This window comes from Oncorhynchus mykiss, chromosome 2 (assembly GCF_013265735.2).
Source record: "Oncorhynchus mykiss isolate Arlee chromosome 2, USDA_OmykA_1.1, whole genome shotgun sequence".
Taxonomy (NCBI): Eukaryota; Metazoa; Chordata; class Actinopteri; order Salmoniformes; family Salmonidae; genus Oncorhynchus; species Oncorhynchus mykiss.
The window spans coordinates 1204190-1227500 of NC_048566.1; the positions used below are offsets into that span (position 1 = coordinate 1204190).

Genomic DNA, 23311 nt, shown 5'->3' on the forward strand with positions numbered 1-23311 from the left:
GGGATAGGAAATGAGAGGAGAGGGTGGCTGGGGATAGGAAAGGAGAGGAGAGGGTGGCTGGGGATAGGAAAGGAGAGGAGAGGGGTGGCTGGGGATAGGAAAGGAGAGGAGAGGGTGGCTGGGGATAGGAAAGGAGAGGAGAGGAGAGGAGAGGAGAGGGGTGGCTGGGGATAGGAAAGGAGAGGAGAGGGTGGCTTGGGGATAGGAAAGGAGAGGAGAGGAGAGGAGAGGGGTGGCTGGGGATAGGAAAGGAGAGGAGGGGGTGGCTGGGGATAGGAAAGGAGGGGAGAGGAGAGGGTGGCTGGGGATAGGAAAGGAGAGGAGAGGGTGGCTGGGGATAGGAGAGGAGAGGAGAGCGGTGGCTGGGGATACGAAAGGAGAGGAGAGGGTGGCTGGGGATAGGAAAGGAGAGGAGAGGGTGGCTGGGGATAGGAGAGGAGAGGAGAGGAGAGGATAGGAAAGGAGAGGAGAGGAGAGGGGTGGCTGGGGATAGGAAAGGAGAGGAGATGGGTGGCTGGGGATAGGAAAGGAGAGGAGATGGGTGGCTGGGGATAGGAAAGGAGAGGAGAGGGTGGCTGGGGATAGGAAAGGAGAGGAGAGGGTGGCTGGGGATAGGAGAGGAGAGGGGTGGCTGGGGATAGGAAAGGAGAGGAGAGGAGAGGGGTGGCTGGGGATAGGAAAGGAGAGGAGAGGGTGGCTAGGGATAGGAAAGAGGAGGAGAGGGTGGCTGGGGATAGGAAAGGAGAGGAGAGGAGAGGGTGGCTGGGGATAGGAAAGGAGAGGAGAGGGTGGCTGGGGATAGGAAAGGAGAGGAGAGGAGAGGGGTGGCTGGGGATAGGAAAGGAGAGGAGAGGGGTGGCTGGGGATAGGAAAGGAGAGGAGAGGGTGGCTGGGGATAGGAAAGGAGAGGAAAGGGGTGGCTGGGGATAGGAAAGGAGAGGAGAGGGTGGCTGGGGATAGGAAAGGAGAGAAGATGGGTGGCTGGGGATAGGAAAGGAGAGGAGATGGGTGGAGGGTTATAGAGATGGAGGGATGGAGGGTTATAGAGATGGAGGGGTGGAGGGTTATAGAGATGGAGGGATGGAGGGTTATAGAGATGGAGGGATGGAGGGGTGGAGGGTTATAGAGATGTAGGGATGGAGGGATGGAGGGATGGAGGGGTGGAGGGGTGGAGGGTTATAGAGATGGAGGGATGGAGGGGTGGAGGGTTATAGAGATGGAGGGATGGAGGGTTATAGAGATGTAGGGATGGAGGGGTGGAGGGTTATAGAGATGGAGGGGTGGAGGGTTATAGAGATGGAGGGGTGGAGGGTTATAGAGATGGAGGGGTGGAGGGGTGGAGGGTTATAGAGATGGAGGGATGGAGTGGTGGAGGGTTATAGAGATGGAGGGATGGAGGGGTGGAGGGTTATAGAGATGGAGGGATGGAGGGATGGAGGGGTGGAGGGTTATAGAGATGGAGGGATGGAGGGGTGGAGGGTTATAGAGATGGAGGGATGGAGGGGTGGAGGGTTATAGAGATGGAGGTATGGAGGGGTGGAGGGTTATAGAGATGGAGGGATGGAGGGGTGGAGGGTTATAGAGAGGGAGGGATGCAGGGATGGAGGGTTATAGAGATGGAGGGATGGAGGGATGTAGAGATGGAGGGGTGGAGGGGTGGAGGGATGGAGGGGTGGAGGGGTGGAGGGTTATAGAGACTGATGGATGGAGGGATGGAGGGTTATAGAGATGGAGGGTTATAGAGATGGAGGGATGGAGGGGTGGGGGGTTATAGAGATGGAGGGGTAGAGGGGTGGAGGGTTATAGAGATGGAGGGATGGAGGGATGGAGGGATGGATGGGTGGAGGGATGGAAGGATGGAGCGATGGAGGGGTGGAGGGGTGGAGGGATGGAGGGTTCTAGTGATGGAGGGGTGGAGGGATGGAGGGTTATAGAGATGGAGGGATGGAGGGATGGAGGGTTATAGAGATGGAGGGGTGGAGGGGTGGAGGGTTATAGTGATGGAGGGATGGAGGGGTGGAGGGTTATAGAGATGGAGGGGTGGAGGGGTGGAGGGTTATAGCGATGGAGGGGTGGAGGGTAATAGATATGGAGGGATGGAGGGGTGGAGGGTTATAGAGATGGAGGGGTGGAGGGTTATAGAGATGGAGGGTTATATTGATGGAGGGATGGAGGGGTGGAGGGTTATAGAGATGGAGGGGTGGAGGGGTGGAGGGTTATAGCGATGGAGGGGTGGAGAGGTGGAGGGTAATAGATATGGAGGGATGGAGGGGTGGAGGGTTATAGCGATGGAGGGGTGGAGGGATGGACGGATGGAGAGATGGAGGGGTGGAGGGATGGAGGGATGGAGGGTTATAGAGATGGAGGGATGGAGGGATGGAGGGATGGATGGGTGGAGGGATGGAAGGATGGAGAGATGGAGGGGTGAAGGGATGGAGGGATGGAGGGTTATAGTGATGGAGGGGTGGAGGGATGGAGGGTTAAAGAGATGGAGGGATGGAGGGTTATAGAGATGGAGGGGTGGAGGGGTGGAGGGTTATAGTGATGGAGGGATGGAGGGGTGGAGGGTTATAGAGATGGAGGGGTGGAGGGGTGGAGGGTTATAGAGATGGAGGGGTGGAGGGTTATAGTGATGGAGGGGTGGAGGGGTGGAGGGTTATAGAGATGGAGGGGTGGAGGGGTGGAGGGTTATAGTGATGGAGGGGTGGAAGTTTATAGAGATGGAGGGGTGGAGTGGTGGACGGATGGAGAGATGTAGGGGTGGAGGGATGGAGGGATGGAGGGTTATAGAGATGGAGTGATGGAGGGATGGACGGATGGAGAGATGGAGGGGTGGAGGGATGGAGGGATGGAGGGTTATAGAGATGGAGGGATGGAGGAATGGAGGGATGGATGGGTGGAGGGATGGAAGGATGGAGAGATGGAGGGGTGGAGGGATGGAGGGATGGAGGGTTATAGTGATGGAGGGGTGGAGGGATGGAGGGTTATAGAGATAGAGGGATGGAGGGATGGAGGGTTATAGAGATGGAGGGGTGGAGGGGTGGAGGATTATAGTGATGGAGGGATGGAGGGGTGGAGGGTTATAGAGATGGAGGGGTGGAGGGGTGGAGGGTTATAGAGATGGAGGGGTGGAGGGGTGGAGGGTTATAGTGATGGAGGGGTGGAGGGGTGGAGGGTTATAGAGATGGAGGGGTGGAGGGGTGGAGGGTTATAGTGATGGAGGGGTGGAGGGTTATAGAGATGGAGGGGTGGAGGGGTGGAGGGTTATAGAGATGGAGGGGTGGAGGGGTGGAGGGTTATAGTGATGGAGGGGTGGAGGGGTGGAGGGTTATAGAGATGGAGGGATGGAGGGGTGGAGGGGTGGAGGGTTATAGAGATGGAGGGGTGGAGGGATGGAGGGGTGGAGGGTTATAGAGATGGAGGGGTGGAGGGGTGGAGGGTTATAGAGATGGAGGGATGGAGGGGTGGAGGGGTGGAGGGTTATAGATATGGAGGGGTGGAGGGGTGGAGGGTTATAGTGATGAGGGATGGAGGGATGGAGGGGTGGAGGGTTATAGAGATGGAGGGGTGGAGGGGTGGAGGGTAATAGATATGGAGGGATGGAGGGGTGGAGGGTTATAGAGATGGAGGGATGGAGGGTTATAGTGATGGAGGGGTGGAGGGGTGGAGGGGTGGAGGGATGGAGGGATGGAGGGATGGAGGGGTGGAGGGTTATAGAGATGGAGGGGTGGAGGGGTGGAGGGTTATAGAGATGGAGGGGTGGAGGGGTGGAGGGTTATAGTGATGGAGGGGTGGAGGGTTATAGATATGGAGGGGTGGAGGGGTGGAGGGTTATAGTGATGGAGGGGTGGAGGGGTGGAGGGGTGGAGGGTTATAGTGATGGAGGGGTGGAGGGGTGGAGGGTTATAGTGATGGAGGGGTGGAGGGGTGGAGGGTTATAGAGATGGAGGGGTGGAGGGGTGGAGGGTTATAGTGATGGAGGGGTGGAGGGGTGGAGGGTTATAGCGATGGAGGGGTGGAGGGATGGACGGATGGAGAGATGGAGGGGTGGAGGGATGGAGGGATGGAGGGTTATAGAGATGGAGGGATGGAGGGATGGAGGGATGGAGAGATGGATGGAGGGGTGGAGGGTTATAGAGATGGAGGGATGGAGGGATGGAGGGATGGAGAGATGGATGGAGGGGTGGAGGGATGGAGGGATGGAGGGTTATAGAGATGGAGGGAAGGAGGGTGTAATCAGAGGAGTTGAGGTACCAACACCTAATATGTCTCTCCACAGGTCCAGAATACATCCTGGATGCCTCATCAACAGTATGTTATGCAACCTACCGTGAGTACAACCCAGCCATCGCAATAGTGTGCGTGTGTGTGTGTGTGTGCTTGCATGTGTCTGCGTGAGCTGAGTTACTTTATCTGTGTAAGTGTTTTCAAAGCCCATTGGACAGTCCCTCACATATTTCTCCTGAATGAGAGAACCTCAGAGGAGGACAGCTTGAGCTTTAGTACTGATGTAGTCAGCTGTAGTATTGATGTAGTTGATGTAGTATTGATGTAGTATTGATGTAGTCTGCTGTAGTACTGATGTAGTCAGCTGTAGTACTGATGTAGTCTGCTGTAGTACTGATGTAGTCTGCTGTAGTACTGTTGTAGTCAGCTGTAGTACTGATGTAGTCTGCTCTAGTACTGATGTAGTCTGCTGTAGTACTGATGTAGTCAGCTGTAGTATTGATCTAGTCTGCTGTAGTACTGATGTAGTCTGCTGTAGTATTGATCTAGTCTGCTGTAGTACTGATGTAGTACTGATGTAGTACTGATGTAGTCTGCTGTAGTACTGATGTAGTCTGCTGTAGTATTGTTGTAGTCAGCTGTAGTACTGATGTAGTCTGCTGTAGTACTGATGTAGTCTGCTGTAGTACTGATGTAGTCTGCTGTAGTATTGATCTAGTCTGCTGTAGTACTGATGTAGTACTGATGTAGTACTGATGTAGTCTGCTGTAGTACTGATGTAGTCTGCTGTAGTACTGTTGTAGTCAGCTGTAGTACTGATGTAGTCTGCTGTAGTATTGATGTAGTCTGATGTAGTACTGATGTAGTACTGATGTAGTCTGCTGTAGTATTGATGTAGTCTGCTGTAGTACTGATCTAGTCTGCTGTAGTATTGATGTAGTCTGCTGTAGTATTGATCTAGTCTGCTGTAGTACTGATGTAGTACTGATGTAGTCAGCTGTAGTACTGATGTAGTCTGCTGTAGTACTGATGTAGTCTGCTGTAGTACTGATGTAGTCTGCTGTAGTACTGATGTAGTCTGCTGTAGTACTGATGTAGTCAGCTGTAGTACTGATGTAGTCTGCTGTAGTACTGATGTAGTCTGCTGTAGTACTGATGTAGTCTGCTGTAGTACTGTTGTAGTCAGCTGTAGTATTGATGTAGTCAGCTGTAGTACTGATGTAGTCTGCTGTAGTATTGATGTAGTCTGCTGTAGTATTGATGTAGTCAGCTGTAGTATTGATGTAGTCTGCTGTAGTATTGATGTAGTCAGCTGTAGTACTGATGTAGTCTGCTGTAGTACTGATGTAGTCTGCTGTAGTATTGATGTAGTCTGCTGTAGTATTGATGTAGTCTGCTGTAGTATTGATGTAGTCTGGAATAGTACTGATGTAGTCAGCTGTAGTACTGATGTAGTCAGCTGTAGTATTGATGTAGTCAACTGTAGTACTGATGTAGTCAGCTGTAGTACTGATGTAGTCAGCAGTAGTATTGATGTAGTCAGCTGTAGTATTGATGTAGTCTGCTGTAGTATTGATGTAGTCAGCTGTAGTATTGATGTAGTCTGCTGTAGTATTTATGTAGTCAGCTGTAGTATTGATGTAGTCAGCTGCAGTATTGATTCAGTCGGCGGTAGTATTGATGTAGTCAACTGTAGTATTGTTGTAGTCAACTGTATTACTGATGTAGTCTGCTGTAGTATTGATGTAGTCAGCTGTAGTACTGATGTAGTCAGCTGTAGTACTGATGTAGTCAGCTAGAGAGGTAGAGAGGGACTGGGCCCTACAGGTCTGGTAGAGAGGGTCTGGGCCCTACAGGTCTGGTAGAGAGCGTCTGGGCCCTACAGGTCTGGTAGAGAGGTAGAGAGTGTCTGGGCCCTACAGTTCTGGTAGAGAGTGACTGGGCCCTACAGGTCTGGTAGAGAGGGTCTGGGCCCTACAGGTCTGGTAGAGAGGGTCTGGGCCCTACAGGTCTGGTAGAGAGGTAGGGAGGGTCTGGGCCCTACAGGTCTGGTAGAGAGGCAGAGAGGGTCTGGGCCCTACAGGTCTGGTAGAGAGGTAGAGAGGGTCTGGGCCCTACAGGTCTGGTAGAGAGCGTCTGGGCCCTACAGGTCTGGGCCCTACATGTCTGGTAGAGAGGTAGAGAGGGTCTGGGCCCTACAGGTCTGGTAGAGAGGTAGAGAGGGTCTGGGCCCTACAGGTCTGGTAGAGAGCGTCTGGGCCCTACAGGTCTGGGCCCTACAGGTCTGGTTGAGAGGGTCTGGGCCCTACAGGTCTGGTAGAGAGGTAGAGAGGGTCTGGGCCCTACAGGTCTGGTAGAGAGGTAGAGAGGGTCTGGGCCCTACAGGTCTGGTAGAGAGCGTCTGGGCCCTACAGGTCTGGGCCCTACAGGTCTGGCAGAGAGGTAGAGAGGGTCTGGGCCCTACAGGTCTGGGCCCAACAGGTCTGGTAGAGAGGTAGAGAGGGACTGGGCCCTACAAGTCTGGTAGAGAGGGACTGGGCCCTACAGGTCTGGTAGAGAGGGACTGGGCCCTACAGGTCTGGTAGAGAGCGTCTGGGCTCTGTTTCTTGTCTGTCCCCACACGTCCCTGGCCCTCTCACAGCAGCTCTACAGCTCACACACACTACACAGTACATAGCACAGTACCTACATAGCACAGTACCCATATAGCACAGTATCTACATAGCACAGAACCTACATAGTACAGTACCTACATAGCACAGTATCTACATAGCACAGTACCTACATAGTACAGTACCTACATAGCACAGTATCTACATAGCACAGTACCTACATAGTACAGTACCTACATAGCACAGTGTCTACATAGCACAGAACCTACACAACAGTACCTACATACCACAGTATCTACATATCACAGTACCTACATAGCACAGTACCTACATATCACAGTATCTACATAGCACAGTACCTACATAGGTCAGTACCTACATAATACAGTACCAACATGGTATAGTACCTACATAGTACAGTACCTACATAGCACAGTACCTACATAGCACAGTACCTACATATCACAGTACCTACATAGCACAGTACCTACATAGCAGAGTATCTACATAGGTCAGTACCTACATAGCACAGTACCTACATAGTACAGTACCTACATAGCACAGTACCTACATAGCACAGAACCTACATAGTACAGTACCTACATAGCACAGTACCTACATAGCACAGTTCCTACATAGCACAGTATCTACATAGTACGGTATCTACATAGCACAGTATCTACATAGTACAGTATCTACATAGCACAGTATCTACATAGTACAATATCTACATAGTGCACTAGCTACATAGCACAGTACCTACATAGCACAGTACCTACATAGCACAGTACCTACATAGCACAGTATCTACATAGTGCACTACCTACATAGCACACTACCTACAGTGTACAGTACCTACATAGAACAGTACCTACATAGCACAGTACCTACATAGCACAGTACCTACATAGCACAGTACCTACAGAGTACAGTACCTACATAGCACAGTACATACATAGCACAGTACCTACATAGCACAGTACCTACATAGCACAGTACCTACATAGCACAGTACCTACATAGCACAGTACCTACATAGCACAGTACCTACATAGCACAGTACCTACAGAGTACAGTACCTACATAGCACAGTACATACATAGCACAGTACCTACATAGCACAGTACCTACATAGCACAGTACCTACATAGCACAGTACCTACATAGCACAGTACCTACATAGCACAGTACCTACATAGCACAGTACCTACATAGCACAATACCTACATAGTACAGTACCTACATAGCACAGTACCTACATAGCACAATACCTACATAGTACAGTACCTACATAGCACAATACCTACATAGTACAGTACCTACATAATATGGGACGGACACACACACCCGGAGGCCTGGAATCCAGACCAGCTCACACAGCCCACCATCCGATTACCTCCCAGCTTCACAGAGACAGAACCAAATTCCTTATTTGAATTGGCCAGAGGCAGAGTATTGAAGCTGGGGTCATTGTATCCTGTTAAGGGACAGAGAAGGAGACAGAGAGACAGAGAGAGAGAGAGACACAGAGATAGAGAGAAAAATAGGAGAGAGAGAGAGAAAGAAATAGGAGAGAGAGAAAAATAGGAGAGAGAGAAAGAGAGATAAATGGGAGAGAGAAAGAAATAGAAGGCGAGAGAGAGAAATATGAGAGAGAGAGAGATAAATAGGAGAGAGAAAGAAATAGAAGGAGAGAGAGAGGGAGAGAGAGAGAGAAATAGGAGAGAGAAATAGGAGAAAGAGAGAGAGAGAAATAGGAGAGAGAGAGAGAGAAATAAGAGAGAGAGAGAAATAGAAGGAGAGAAAAATAAAGAGAGAAGTAGAATAGGTATGTAGTGATGGAGGGAGGTGCAGAAATCTGTCTTCATGTCTCTAATTGATTTTCCAGAGCGGTGTTCGATATTTTTTGCGCGAGGGAGATGATGCTATTCTGTGAATGTGTTTTCAACTAAACCCTTCTGTCAGATTGGCAGCCCACTAGATCAGACCTTGTCTATATCAGCCTGGGAAGAGGAGCATAGGAAGAGCCCACTAGATCAGACCTTGTCTATATCAGCCTGGGAAGAGGAGCATAGGAAGAGCCCACTAGATCAGACCTCGTCTACATCAGCCTGGGAAGAGGAGCAGAGGAAGAGCCCACTAGATTAGACCTTGTCTATATCAGCCTGGGAAGAGGAGCAGAGGAAGAGCACACTAGATCAGACCTTGTCTATATCAGCCTTGGAAGAGGAGCAGAGGAAGAGCTCACTAGATCAGACCTCGTCTATATCAGCCTGGGAAGAGGAGCAGAGGAAGAGCCCACTAGATCAGACCTCGTCTATATCAGCCTGTGAGCTGATCCCATAGTCTGTGTCGCAAATGGTACCCTGTTCCCTATATACTGCCCCATAGGCTCTGGTCAAAAGTAGTGCACTACATAGGGAATAGTCTGCTACTTGGGAGGGAGACATAGTCTTGTCGCTGCGTAGTGAAATCCCTGCAAGAAAACAAAGGCAGAGAAAAGACATTGGAATTAAAATGGCAAAAATAGTGATAGATACAGAGGGAGAGAGAGACACACTGAGATAGAGAAATATATATATATATATAGATACAGAGGGAGAGAGAGAGACACACTGAGATAGAGAAATATATATATATATATATATAGATACAGAGGGAGAGAGAGACACACTGAGATAGAGAAATATATATATATATAGATACAGAGGGAGAGAGAGACACTGAGATAGAGAAATATATATATATATATAGATACAGAGGGAGAGAGAGAGACACTGAGATAGAGAAATATATATATATATATAGATACAGAGGGAGAGAGAGACACACTGAGATAGAGAAATATATATATATATAGATACAGAGGGAGAGAGAGACACAATGAGATAGAGAAATATATATATATATATATATAGATACAGAGGGAGAGAGAGACACACTGAGATAGAGAAATATATATATATATATAGATACAGAGGGAGAGAGAGACACACTGAGATAGAGAAATATATATATATATATAGATACAGAGGGAGAGAGAGACACACTGAGATAGAGAAATATATATATATATATAGATACAGAGGGAGAGAGAGACACACTGAGATAGAGAAATATATATATATATATAGATACAGAGGGAGAGAGAGACACTGTGATAGAGAAATATATATATATATATAGATACAGAGGGAGAGAGAGAGACACTGTGATAGAGAAATATATATATATATATATATATATATATATATATATATATATATAGATACAGAGGGAGAGAGAGAGACACTGTGATAGAGAAATATATATATATATATATATATATATATATATATATATATATATAGATACAGAGGGAGAGAGAGAGACAGACAATGAGATAGAGAAATATATATATATATATATATAGATACAGAGGGAGAGAGAGAGACACTGTGATAGAGAAATATATATATATATATAGATACAGAGGGAGAGAGAGAGACAGACAATGAGATAGAGAAATATATATATATATATATATATAGATACAGAGGGAGAGAGAGAGACAGACAATGAGATAGAGAAATATATATATATATATATATAGATACAGAGGGAGAGAGAGAGACAGACAATGAGATAGAGAAATATATATATATAGATACAGAGGGAGAGAGAGACACTGAGATAGAGAAATATATATATATATATAGATACAGAGGGAGAGAGAGACACTGAGATAGAGAAATATATATATATATATATAGATACAGAGGGAGAGAGAGAGACACTGAGATAGAGAAATATATATATATAGATAGATACAGAGGGAGATAGATACAGAGAGACACCCTGAGATAGAGAAATATATATCTATATATATAGATACAGAGGGAGAGAGAGAGACACTGAGATAGAGAAATATATATCTATATATATAGATACAGAGGGAGAGAGAGACACAATGAGATAGAGAAATATATATCTATATATATAGATACAGAGGGAGAGAGAGACACAATGAGATAGAGAAATATATATATATATATATAGATACAGAGGGAGAGAGAGACACTGAGATAGAGAAATATATATCTATATATATAGATACAGAGGGAGAGAGAGACACAATGAGATAGAGAAATATATATCTATATATATAGATACAGAGGGAGAGAGAGACACAATGAGATAGAGAAATATATATATATATAGATACAGAGGGAGAGAGAGACACACTGAGATAGAGAAATATATATATATATATAGATACAGAGGGAGAGAGAGAGACACTGTGATAGAGAAATATATATACATATATATATAGATACAGAGGGAGAGAGAGAGACACTGAGATAGAGAAATATATATATATACATATATATAGATACAGAGGGAGAGAGAGACACACTGTGATAGAGAAATATATATATATATATATATATAGATAGATACAGAGAGAGAGAGACACACTGAGATAGAGAAATATATATATATATATAGATACAGAGGGAGAGAGACACACTGAGATAGAGAAATATATATATATATATAGATACAGAGGGAGAGAGAGACACACTGAGATAGAGAAATATATATACATATATATATAGATACAGAGGGAGAGAGAGAGACACTGAGATAGAGAAATATATATATATATATATATATAGATACAGAGGGAGAGAGAGACACACTGTGATAGAGAAATATATATATATATATATATATATATAGATACAGAGAGAGAGAGACACACTGAGATAGAGAAATATATATATATATATAGATACAGAGGGAGAGAGAGACACACTGAGATAGAGAAATATATACATATATATAGATACAGAGGGAGAGAGAGACACACTGAGATAGAGAAATATATATATATATATAGATACAGAGGGAGAGAGAGACACACTGAGATAGAGAAATATATATACATATATAGATACAGAGGGAGAGAGAGACACACTGAGATAGAGAAATATATACATATATAGATACAGAGGGAGAGAGAGAGACACTGAGATAGAGAAATATATATATATATATAGATACAGAGGGAGAGAGAGAGACACTGAGATAGAGAAATATATATATATATATATAGATACAGAGGGAGAGAGAGAGACAGAGAGACACAATGAGATAGAGAAATATATATATATACATATAGATACAGAGGGAGAGAGAGAGACAGAGAGACACACTGAGATAGAGAAATATATATATATATATAGATACAGAGGGAGAGAGAGACAATGAGATAGAGAAATATATATATATATATATATAGATACAGAGGGAGAGAGAGACACACTGAGATAGAGAAATATATATATATATATAGATACAGAGGGAGAGAGAGAGACAATGAGATAGAGAAATATATATATATATATATATAGATACAGAGGGAGAGAGAGAGACAGAGAGACACAATGAGATAGAGAAATATATATATATATATATATAGATACAGAGGGAGAGAGAGAGACAGAGAGACACACTGAGATAGAGAAATATATATATATATATAGAGAGAGAGGGAGAGGGACACTGAGATAGAGAAATATATATATATATATATATAGATACAGAGGGAGAGAGAGAGACAGAGAGACACACTGAGATAGAGAAATATATATATATATATAGATACAGAGGGAGAGAGAGAGGTGCTACTATGCAATTATCTAGTGTCCACTTACCTCAGTGTCTCCCTCCTGCTGGTTAACAGAGATCACCTTGTTATCTAGTGTCCACTAACCTCAGTGTCTGCTGCTATAGCTGGTTTACAGAGATCACCTTGTAATCTAGTGTCCACTCACCTCAGTGTCTGCTGCTATAGCTGGTTTACAGAGATCACCTTGTTATCTAGTGTCCACTCACCTCAGTGTCTCCCTCCTGCTGGTTTACAGAGATCACCTTGTTATCTAGTGTCCACTAACCTCAGTGTCTCCCTCCTGCTGGTTAACAGAGATCACCTTGTTATCTAGTGTCCACTAACCTCAGTGTCTGCTGCTATAGCTGGTTAACAGAGATCACCTTGTTATCTAGTGTCCACTAACCTCAGTGTCTGCTGTTATAGCTGGTTAACAGAGATCACCTTGTTATCTAGTGTCCTCTCACCTCAGTGTCTCCCTCCTGCTGGTTTATAGAGATCACCTTGTTATCTAGTGTCCACTAACCTCAGTGTCTGCTGCTATAGCTGGTTAACAGAGATCACCTTGTTATCTAGTGTCCACTAACCTCAGTGTCTGCTGTTATAGCTGGTTAACAGAGATCACCTTGTTGTCTAGTGTCCACTCACCTCAGTGTCTGCTGTTATAGCTGGTTAACAGAGATCACCTTGTTATCTAGTGTCCACTAACCTCAGTGTCTGGTGTTATAGCTGGTTAACAGAGATCACCTTGTTATCTAGTGTCCTCTCACCTCAGTGTCTCCCTCCTGCTGGTTAACAGAGATCACCTTGTTATCTAGTGTCCACTTACCTCAGTGTCTGCTGCTATAGCTGGTTTACAGAGATCACCTTGTTATCTAGTGTCCACTAACCTCAGTGTCTCCCTCCTGCTGATTTACAGAGATCACCTTGTTATCTAGTGTCCACTCACCTCAGTGTCTCCCTCCTGCTGGTTAACAGAGATCACCTTGTTATCTAGTGTCCACTTACCTCAGTGTCTGCTGCTATAGCTGGTTTATAGAGATCACCTTGTTATCTAGTGTCCACTTACCTCAGTGTCTCCCTCCTGCTGCTATAGCTGGTTTACAGAGATCACCTTGTTATCTAGTGTCCACTCACCTCAGTGTCTGCTGCTATAGCTGGTTTATAGAGATCACCTTGTTATCTAGTGTCCACTTACCTCAGTGTCTCCCTCCTGCTGGTTAACAGAGATCACCTTGTTATCTAGTGTCCACTCACCTCAGTGTCTGCTGCTATAGCTGGTTTATAGAGATCACCTTGTTATCTAGTGTCCACTTACCTCAGTGTCTGCTGTTATAGCTGGTTAACAGAGATCACCTTGTTATCTAGTGTCCACTTACCTCAGTGTCTGCTGTTATAGCTGGTTTATAGAGATCACCTTGTTATCTAGTGTCCACTTACCTCAGTGTCTGCTGTTATAGCTGGTTTATAGAGATCACCTTGTTATCTAGTGTCCACTAACCTCAGTGTCTGCTGTTATAGCTGGTTTACAGAGATCAGCAGACATTAGCAGCAGGTTAGGGATCTCTGAGCTTCTCCTCTTTGTCTGACTGGAGCTACTGAACTGTAGCGGTCTGGATAAATGGCACAATATATTCTGTACTCCATCCCTTTTTTCTGTATCCTATCCCCTACATTCTGTATTCCATCCCTACATTCTGTATTCCATCCCTACATTCTGTATTTCATCCCTACATTCTGTATTCCATCCCTACATTCTGTATTCCATCCCTACATTCTGTATTTCATCCCTACATTCTGTATTCCATCCCTACATTCTGTATTCCATCCCTACATTCTGTATTCCATCCCTACATTCTGTATTCCATCCCTACATTCTGTATTTCATCCCTACATTCTGTATTCCATCCCTACATTCTGTATTCCATCCCTACATTCTGTATTCCATCCCTACATTCTGTATTCCATCCCCACACTCTGAATTCCATCCCTACATTCTGTATTCCATCCCTACATTCTGTATTCCATCCCTACATTCTGTATTCCATCCCTACATTCTGTATTCCATCCCTACATTCTGTATTCCATCCCTACATTCTGTATTCCATCCCCACACTCTGAATTCCATCCCTATATTCTGTATTCCATCCCTACATTCTGTATTCCATCCCCACACTCTGAATTCCATCCCTATATTCTGTATTCCATCCCTACATTCTGTATTCCATCCCTACATTCTGTATTTCATCCCTACATTCTGTATTCCATCCCTACATTCTGTATTTCATCCCTACATTCTGTATTCCATCCCTACATTCTGTATTCCATCCCTACATTCTGTATTCCATCCCTACATTCTGTATTCCATCCCCACACTCTGAATTCCATCCCTACATTCTGTATTCCATCCCTACATTCTGTATTCCATCCCTACATTCTGTATTCCATCCCTACATTCTGTATTCCATCCCTACATTCTGTATTCCATCCCTACATTCTGTATTCCATCCCCACACTCTGAATTCCATCCCTATATTCTGTATTCCATCCCTACATTCTGTATTCCATCCCCACACTCTGAATTCCATCCCTATATTCTGTATTCCATCCCTACATTCTGTATTCCATCCCTACATTCTGTATTCCATCCCTACATTCTGTATTCCATCCCCACACTCTGAATTCCATCCCTATATTCTGTATTCCATCCCTACATTCTGAATTCCATCCCTACATTCTGTATTCCATCCCTACATTCTGTATTCCATCCCTACATTCTGTATTCCATCCCTACATTCTGTATTCCATCCCTACATTCTGTATTCCATCCCTACATTCTGTATTCCATCCCTACATTCTGTACTCCATCCCTACATTCTGTATTCCATCCCTACATTCTGTATTCCATCCCTACATTCTGTATTCCATCCCTACATTCTGTATTCCATCCCTACATTCTGTATTCCATCCCTATATTCTGTATTCCATCCCTACATTCTGTATTCCATCCCTACATTCTGTATTCCATCCCTACATTCTGTATTCCATCCCTACATTCTGTATTCTATCCCAACATTCTGTATTCTATCCCAACATTCTGTAATCCGTCCCTACATTCCCTGTGGGCCCTGGTCAAAAGTAGTGCACTATATAGGGAACAGAGTCCCATTTGGGCGGTGCATCCTGAGATCTTTCTTAAAAAGTCCTTCAGCCACTATGGTCCTGGCCTGGTGGGACTTCCTTCAGCCACTATGATCCTGGCCTGGTGGGACTTCCTTCAGCCACTATGATCCTGGCCTGGTGAGACCTCCTTCAGCCACTATGATCCTGGCCTGGTGGGACTTCCTTCAGCCACTATGATCCTGGCCTGGTGAGACCTCCTTCAGCCACTATGGTCCTGGCCTGGTGGGACCTCCTTCAGCCAATATGATCCTGGCCTGGTGGGACTTCCTTCAGCCACTATGATCCTGGCCTGGTGGCACTTCCTTCAGCCACTATGATCCTGGCCTGGTGAGACCTCCTTCAGCCACTATGATCCTGGCCTGGTGAGACCTCCTTCAGCCACTATGATCCTGGCCTGGTGAGACCTCCTTCAGCCACTATGATCCTGGCCTGGTGAGACCTCCTTCAGCCACTATGATCCTGGCCTGGTGGCACTTCCTTCAGCCACTATGAATTTGGCCTGGTGAGACCTCCTTCAGCCACTATGATCCTGGCCTGGTGAGACCTCCTTCAGCCACTATGATCCTGGCCTGGTGAGACCTCCTTCAGCCACTATGATCCTGGCCTGGTGAGACCTCCTTCAGCCACTATGATCCTGGCCTGGTGAGACCTCCTTCAGCCACTATGATCCTGGCCTGGTGAGACCTCCTTCAGCCACTCTGGTCCTAGCCTGGTGGGACTTCCTCTGGTCTTGATATGTGATCTACCTCTGGACTTGGTGTCATGTGATCTACCTCTGGTCTAGGTGTCATGTGATCTACCTCTGGTCTAGGTGTCATGTGATCTACCTCTGGTCTAGGTGTCATTTGATCTACCTCTGGTCTTGGTGTCGTGTGTAATATTCTCTATTTCTCTCTCTCACACACACACACACACACACACTCACACACACACTCGCACACACACACACACACACACATACCCACACACACACCCACACACACACACGCACACATACACACACACACACATACCCACACACACACACACACATACCCATACACAAACACACACACACGCACACATACCCACACACACACACACACATGCCCACACACACACGCACACATAACCACACACACACACACACACACACACACATACCCACACACACACACACGCACACATACCCACACACACACATACACACATACACACACACACACACACACACACACACACACACACACACACACACACACACACACACACACACACACACACACACACACACACACACACACACACCTAACCCCTAACCCTAAACAATAACCCTTAAAATAACCCTTACCCTAACCTATAACCCTAAACCTTACCCTAACCTATAACCCTAAACCTTACCTTAACCTATAACCCTAAACCTAACCCCTAACCTATAACCCTAAACCTAACCCCTAACCTATAACCCTAAACCTAAACCTAACCCCTAACCTATAATCCTAAACCTAACCCCTAACCCTAAACAATAACCCTTAAAAGAACCCTTACCCTAACCTATAACCCTAACCCTAACCCCTAACCTTTTACCCGAACCCCAATTCTAATCCAAACCCCTAAACTTAAAAAGTCTTTGTCCTCATGGGGACTTAAAAAAACGGCCCCCAGGAGAGAGCATATGTTCCTTGTTTTACCTTACTTGTGGGGACGTCCTGAGGCTTTTAGGTCCCCACAAGGATAGGAGAACCAAGCCACCCACATTACTGTGGTGTCAACAGGGAGTTACTGTTTGTTGTTGTCACTAGTACCAACAGAGGTGTGATCATTCCCTGTATGTTTTGAGCTGACCGATACCATTAAAAATAAACTTAAAGTCATTATATATAACAGCTATTACATTCCAATCGTTCTCCTATAGTTACACCACTACACAAGTTCAACCAATCGTTCTCCTGCGTTTATAAAAGGCTCCTTGATAACCAAAAGGTAACTGACATCAAACGTCATCGCTGATTGGCTGATCAGGGTTTTCGTTGGCGTCAACTGAAACACACAACTTACCTGTCTAACCACTTTGGGTTGTCTGTAAACTCTGAGGGCCGAGCTCAGTACAGCTCACTACTGTTAACCGTTGAGCTCTACGGTGTTCCACTCAGGTGGACCCCACAACGATTTAATTTGGATTCATGTGGGTAAGACCCGAGAGATATTAGAAGGACATACCATCGTCAGAACTGTCATCTCCAAGTGCAGCTTCACCTTTTTTTGGAGGGGGGGTGGGGGGTGGATTTGGGACTGTATTTGAGTGGATTACTTTCCCTTTGTAAAGTGGAAGCTGTGGAGAGTAAAGTACAGAAGCTGTTACAGAACGAGGAGAGGCAGCGGTGTGAGATAATGGCATCCGGATCATCTCTACCAGAGGACAGGTTCTCCTGTCCCATCTGCTGTGACATCTTCAGGGATCCTGTCGTCCTGGCATGTGGCCACAGCTTCTGTGAAGTCTGTCAGCAGGAATACTGGGCAGATAAGAAACCTTGGAAATGTCCAGTTTGTAGGAGAAGATTTCCCGTAGCTATGACTCAACCTCCTCGTAACTTGGCGTTAAATGACGCGTGTGAGGCCTTCTTACAGGAGAGAAGGCAGAGAGCTTCCGCTGGGTCTGAGATACAGGACGGGAGTCAGAGAGCTTCATCTGGGTCTGAGATTCAGGACGGGAGTCAGAGAGCTTCATCTGGCTCTGAGATACAGGACGGCAGTCAGAGAGCTTCATCTGGGTCGGAGGTGCTCTGCAGTCTGCACGGTGAGAAATTCAAACTCTTCTGTCTGAAGGACAAACAGCCCGTCTGCTTGGTGTGTCGAGATTCAAAAGTACATAAATCTCACGACTGTGTCCCCGTAGACGAGGTTGTCCAGGACCTTAAGGAGGAACTCCACACCGCCCTGAAGCCTTTACAGAAGAACCTAGAGGTCTTTAACAACGTTAAACTAGCCTGTGATAAAACAGCAGAACACATGAAGAGTCAGGTCCAGCACACAGAGAAACAGATTAGGAAAGAGTTTGAGAAGCTTCACCAGTTTCTACGAGATGAAGAGGCAGCCAGGATAGCTGCACTGAGGGAGGAAGAGGAGCAGAAGAGTCAGATGATGAGGAAGAAGATTGAAGAGATGAGCAGAAAGATATCATACCTTTCAGATGCAATCAGAACCATAGAGGAGGAGCTGAAAGATGAAGACATCTCATTCCTGCAGAACTTCAGGACCACAAAGGAAAGATCCCAGTACACACTGTTGGATCCACAGCTGGTCTCAGGAGTTCTGATAGACAAGGCCAAACACCTGGGCAACCTGCAGTTCAGAGTCTGGGAGAAGATACTGGGGATCCTCAAATACACTCCTGTGATTCTGGACCCAAACACTGCACATCCCAGTCTCTCTCTGACTGATGATCTGACCAGTGTGAGAAGACCAGGCACGTCCCAGCAGTTCGTTAACAACCCAGAGCGATTCATGAGGTACACAAATGTTCTTGGCTCCGAGGGGTTCAGCTCAGGAATACACAGCTGGGAGCTGGAGGTGGGGGACCATCCTGACTGGGTTTTGGGCGTGGCTAAAGAGTCCATTGACAGGAAGCGGGAGCGTGATGCGACACCAAAGAATGGAATGTGGTGTATATCGCAGCACGGTGGGAAGTACATAGGGGGAGGAGGTGACATCATCGCTCTGAAGAGGAGACCCCAGAGGATCAGAGTGCAGCTGGACTACAACAGAGGGGAGGTGTACTTCTACGACCCCAAATACATGACACCTATCTACACTCTTAAAGTCAGATCTACTGAGAGACTGTTCCCATACTTTAATATTGGGAATGTGGCTAATGGCAACAACCCTGGTATTCAGATCTGCCAATCCAAAGTGTCTCTGAAAGTGAAGTAATCCCTGTGTGTGTGTGTGTGTGTGTGTGTGTGTGTGTGTGTGTGTGTGTGTGTGTGTGTGTGTGTGTGTAAAACATGTGTCAGTTCAGTGGACATTATCAGGAGGTCATTTTGGGGGTTAAGATAATACACACATAATTTTTACAAACTTCAGGACTGAAATATCCCTACGCTATGTACTTCCCTTTGAATTAAGGATCAATAAGAATACATTGTTTAAGAATCAATTAAAAATACATTCTATAAGAATAAATTAATAATACATTCTATAAGAATCAATTAATAATCAATTGTTTAAGAATCAATTAAGAATCAATTGTTTAAGAATCAATTAATAATACATTCTATAAGAATCAATTAAGAATACATTCTATAAGAATCAATTAAGAATACATTCTATAAGAATCAATTAAGAATACATTGTTTAAGAATCAATTAAAATACATTCTATAAGAATCAATTAAGAATACATTGTTTAAGAATCAATTCAAATACATTCTATAAGAATCAATTAAGAATACATTCTATAAGAATCAATTAAGAATACATTGTTTAAGAATCAATTCAAATACATTCTATAAGAATCAATTAAGAATACATTGTTTAAGAATCAATTCAAATACATTCTATAAGAATCAATTAAGAATACATTCTATAAGAATCAATTAAGAATACATTCTATAAGAATCAATTAAGAATACATTCTATAAGAATCAATTATCAAGGGTGAATCATGGTTGTTATTCTTACAAGAGGAGTGTGCTGTATTGGGAAAATCTCCCCATAAGAAAAGTTAGTTGTTTCAAATGCAATGCATTTTGTTATGTGAAAAACTGTATATTTTTTCTGATTAAAAATAAACTTACTGTAAAACTGTCTAATCTCATGTGGTGACTACTTCGTGATCTGAATAAGAGTTCTGTCAGATCAGGCTGACCTTAGCTGTCAGTAGTGTTGACCTGTCAGTAGTGTTGACCTGTCAGTAGTGTTGACCTGTCAGTAGTGTTAGACCTGTCAGTAGTGTTGACCTGTCAGTAGTGTTGACCTGTCAGTAGTGTTGACCTGTCAGTAGTGTTAGACCTGTCAGTAGTGTTGACCTGTCAGTAGTGTTGACCTGTCAGTAGTGTTGACCTGTCAGTACTGATAGACCTGTCAGTAGTGTTGACCTGTCAGTACTGATAGACCTGTCAGTAGTGGTGACCTGTCAGTACTGATAGACCTGTCAGTAGTGTTGACCTGTCAGTAGTGTTAGACCTGTCAGTAGTGTTGACCTGTCAGTAGTGTTGACCTGTCAGTAGTGTTGACCTGTCAGTACTGATAGACCTGTCAGTAGTGTTGACCTGTCAGTAGTGTTAGACCTGTCAGTAGTGTTGACCTGTCAGTAGTGTTGACCTGTCAGTAGTGTTAGACCTGTCAGTAGTATTGACCTGTCAGTAGTGTTGACTTGTCAGTAGTGTTGACCTGTCAGTAGTGTTGACCTGTCAGTAGTGTTGACCTGTCAGTTGTGTTGACCTGTCAGTAGTGTTGACCTGTCAGTAGTATTGACCTGTCAGTAGTGTTAGACCTGTCAGTAGTGTTGACCTGTCAGTAGTGATAGACCTGTCAGTAGTGTTGACCTGTCAGTAGTGTTGACCTGTCAGTAGTGTTGACCTGTCAGTAGTGTTGACCTGTCAGTAGTATTGACCTGTCAGTAGTGTTGACCTGTCAGTAGTGTTGACCTGTCAGTACTGATAGACCTGTCAGTAGTGTTGACCTGTCAGTAGTGTTATACCTGTCAGTAGCGTTGACCTGTCAGTAGTGTTGACCTGTCAGTAGTATTAGACCTGTCAGTAGTATTGACCTGTCAGTAGTGTTGGCCTGTCAGTTGTGTTGACCTGTCAGTAGTGTTGAACTGTCAGTAGTGTTGACCTGTCAGTAGTATTGACCTGTCAGTAGTGTTAGACCTATCAGTAGTGTTAAACCTGTCAGTAGTGTTGACATGTCAGTAGTGTTAGACCTGTCAGTAGTGTTGACCTGACAGTAGTGTTGACCTGTCAGTAGTGTTGACCTGTCAGTAGTGTTAGACCTGTCAGTAGTGTTGACCTATCAGTAGTGTTAGACCTGTCAGTAGTGTTGACCTGTCAGTAGTGTTGACCTGTCAGTAGTGTTGACCTGTCAGTAGTGTTGACCTGTCAGTAGTGTTGACCTATCAGTAGTGTTGACCTGTCAGTAGTGTTGACCTGTCAGTAGTATTAGACCTGTCAGTAGTGTTGACATGTCATTAGTGTTGAGCTGTCAGTAGTGTTGACCTGTCAGTAGTGTTAGACCTGTCAGTAGTGTTAGACCTGTCAGTAGTGTTGACCTGTCAGTAGTGTTGACATGTCAGTAGTGTTGACCTGTCAGTAGTGTTAGATCTAAAAGGAGTCCATCTGATGTGTGTGTGTAAAATGTAAATGTGTCATCTCATTTAGACAGTTTTAATGCAGTATCTCATTTAGACAGTTTTAATGCAGTATCTCATTTAGACAGTTTTAATGCAGTATCTCATGATATTTCTAAGAACATATTTTCATCAGCATCTCCTCTCTCTCTCTCTCTCTCTCTCTCTCTCACTCTCCCACTTCTCCCTCTCTTTTTCTCTCACTTCTCTCTCACTCTCACTCTCTCTCTCCCACTTCTCCCTCTCTTTCTCTCTCTCCCACTTCTCTCACTCTCCCACTTCTCTCTCTCTCTCTCTCTCTCTCTCTGTCTCTCTGTCTCTCTTCCACTTCTCTTTCTCTCTTTCCTCTCTCTTTCCTCTCTCTTTCCTCTCTCTTTCCTCTCTCTCCTCTCTCTCTCTCTCTCTCGGTATCTCTCTCTCTCTCTCTCTCTCTCTCCCTGTCTCTCTCTCTCTCTCGGTATCTCTCTCTCTCTCTCTCTCTCTCTCCCTGTCTCTCTCTCTCTCTCTCTCTCTCTCTCTCTCTCTCTCTCTCTCTCTCTCTCTCTCTCTCTCTCCCCTCCATCCACCAGGGTGCTGTGATAACCCCAGCTATGGACCTCTCCATGCCCATGCAGCCCTCCAGTATGATGGGTCCTATAACACAGCAGATTAACCACATGTCCCTGGGAAACACAGGAACCGTAAGTCTGACTGTAATCCTGCTGTGTCGTCTATCACCCACCAGGTGTCCTTTAGAGTTATTTTAATAAGCTTGACATCTTGATAAACTCATTTCCTGACGACGGCTCACTGATCTTCGTACTTGGCGACATCAACCTCCCGACGTCTGCCTTCGATTAATTTATTTTCAACTCCTTCTTTTTCCTCCTTGCCTCCATGCCTCCTTGCCTCCATGCCTCCTTGCCTCCATGCCTCCTTACCTCCATGCCTCCTTGCCTCCTTGCCTCCATGCCTCCTTGCCTCCATGCCTCCTTGCCTCCTTGCCTCCTTGCCTCCATGCCTCCTTGCCTCCATGCCTCCATGCCTCCTTGCCTCCATGCCTCCATGCCTCCTTGCCTCCATGCCTCCTTGCCTCCTTACCTCCTTGCCTCCTTGCCTCCATGCCTCCATGCCTCCTTGCCTCCTTGCCTCGCTCTTTCCCAGTCGTCTCCAGCTCACACGGAAACAGGCTTGACCTCATCTTTACTAGAGGCAATGCATTGAGTGTAAGTGACTCTGGATGAGAGCGTCTGCTAAGTGAGTAATATCCAGGTGTTTTTCGTGCTCTCTAACAGCAGTACATGTCTGCAGCAGCTGCTCCAATGCAAGG

General features: G+C 45.4%; 2 protein-coding genes across 2 annotated transcripts in view; both read left to right on the plus strand.

Annotated features, from left to right (window-relative positions):
- rbms3 (RNA binding motif, single stranded interacting protein) overlaps positions 1-23311 on the plus strand; it is a 208075-nt gene that overhangs the window by 180729 nt on the left and 4035 nt on the right. Inside the window, exons 10-12 of the mRNA XM_036934979.1 lie at positions 4280-4330; positions 22572-22682; positions 23277-23311. The exon at positions 23277-23311 is cut by the window's right edge and continues 52 nt beyond it. Of these exons, the coding sequence (XP_036790874.1) occupies positions 4280-4330; positions 22572-22682; positions 23277-23311 (197 nt within the window). The remainder of the gene's footprint in view (positions 1-4279; positions 4331-22571; positions 22683-23276) is intronic.
- On the plus strand, positions 17941-20715 carry LOC110515032 (zinc-binding protein A33-like). The gene has a single exon (XM_021594101.2). It carries the CDS (start codon positions 18046-18048, stop codon positions 19582-19584), a length of 1539 nt encoding a protein of 512 aa, XP_021449776.2. The 5' UTR covers positions 17941-18045; the 3' UTR covers positions 19585-20715.

Bases quoted from the DNA above. Each gene is read 5' to 3' on its own strand.
- LOC110515032 (XM_021594101.2), top strand. From the start codon at position 18,046: ATGGCATCCGGATCATCTCTACCAGAGGACAGGTTCTCCTGTCCCATC.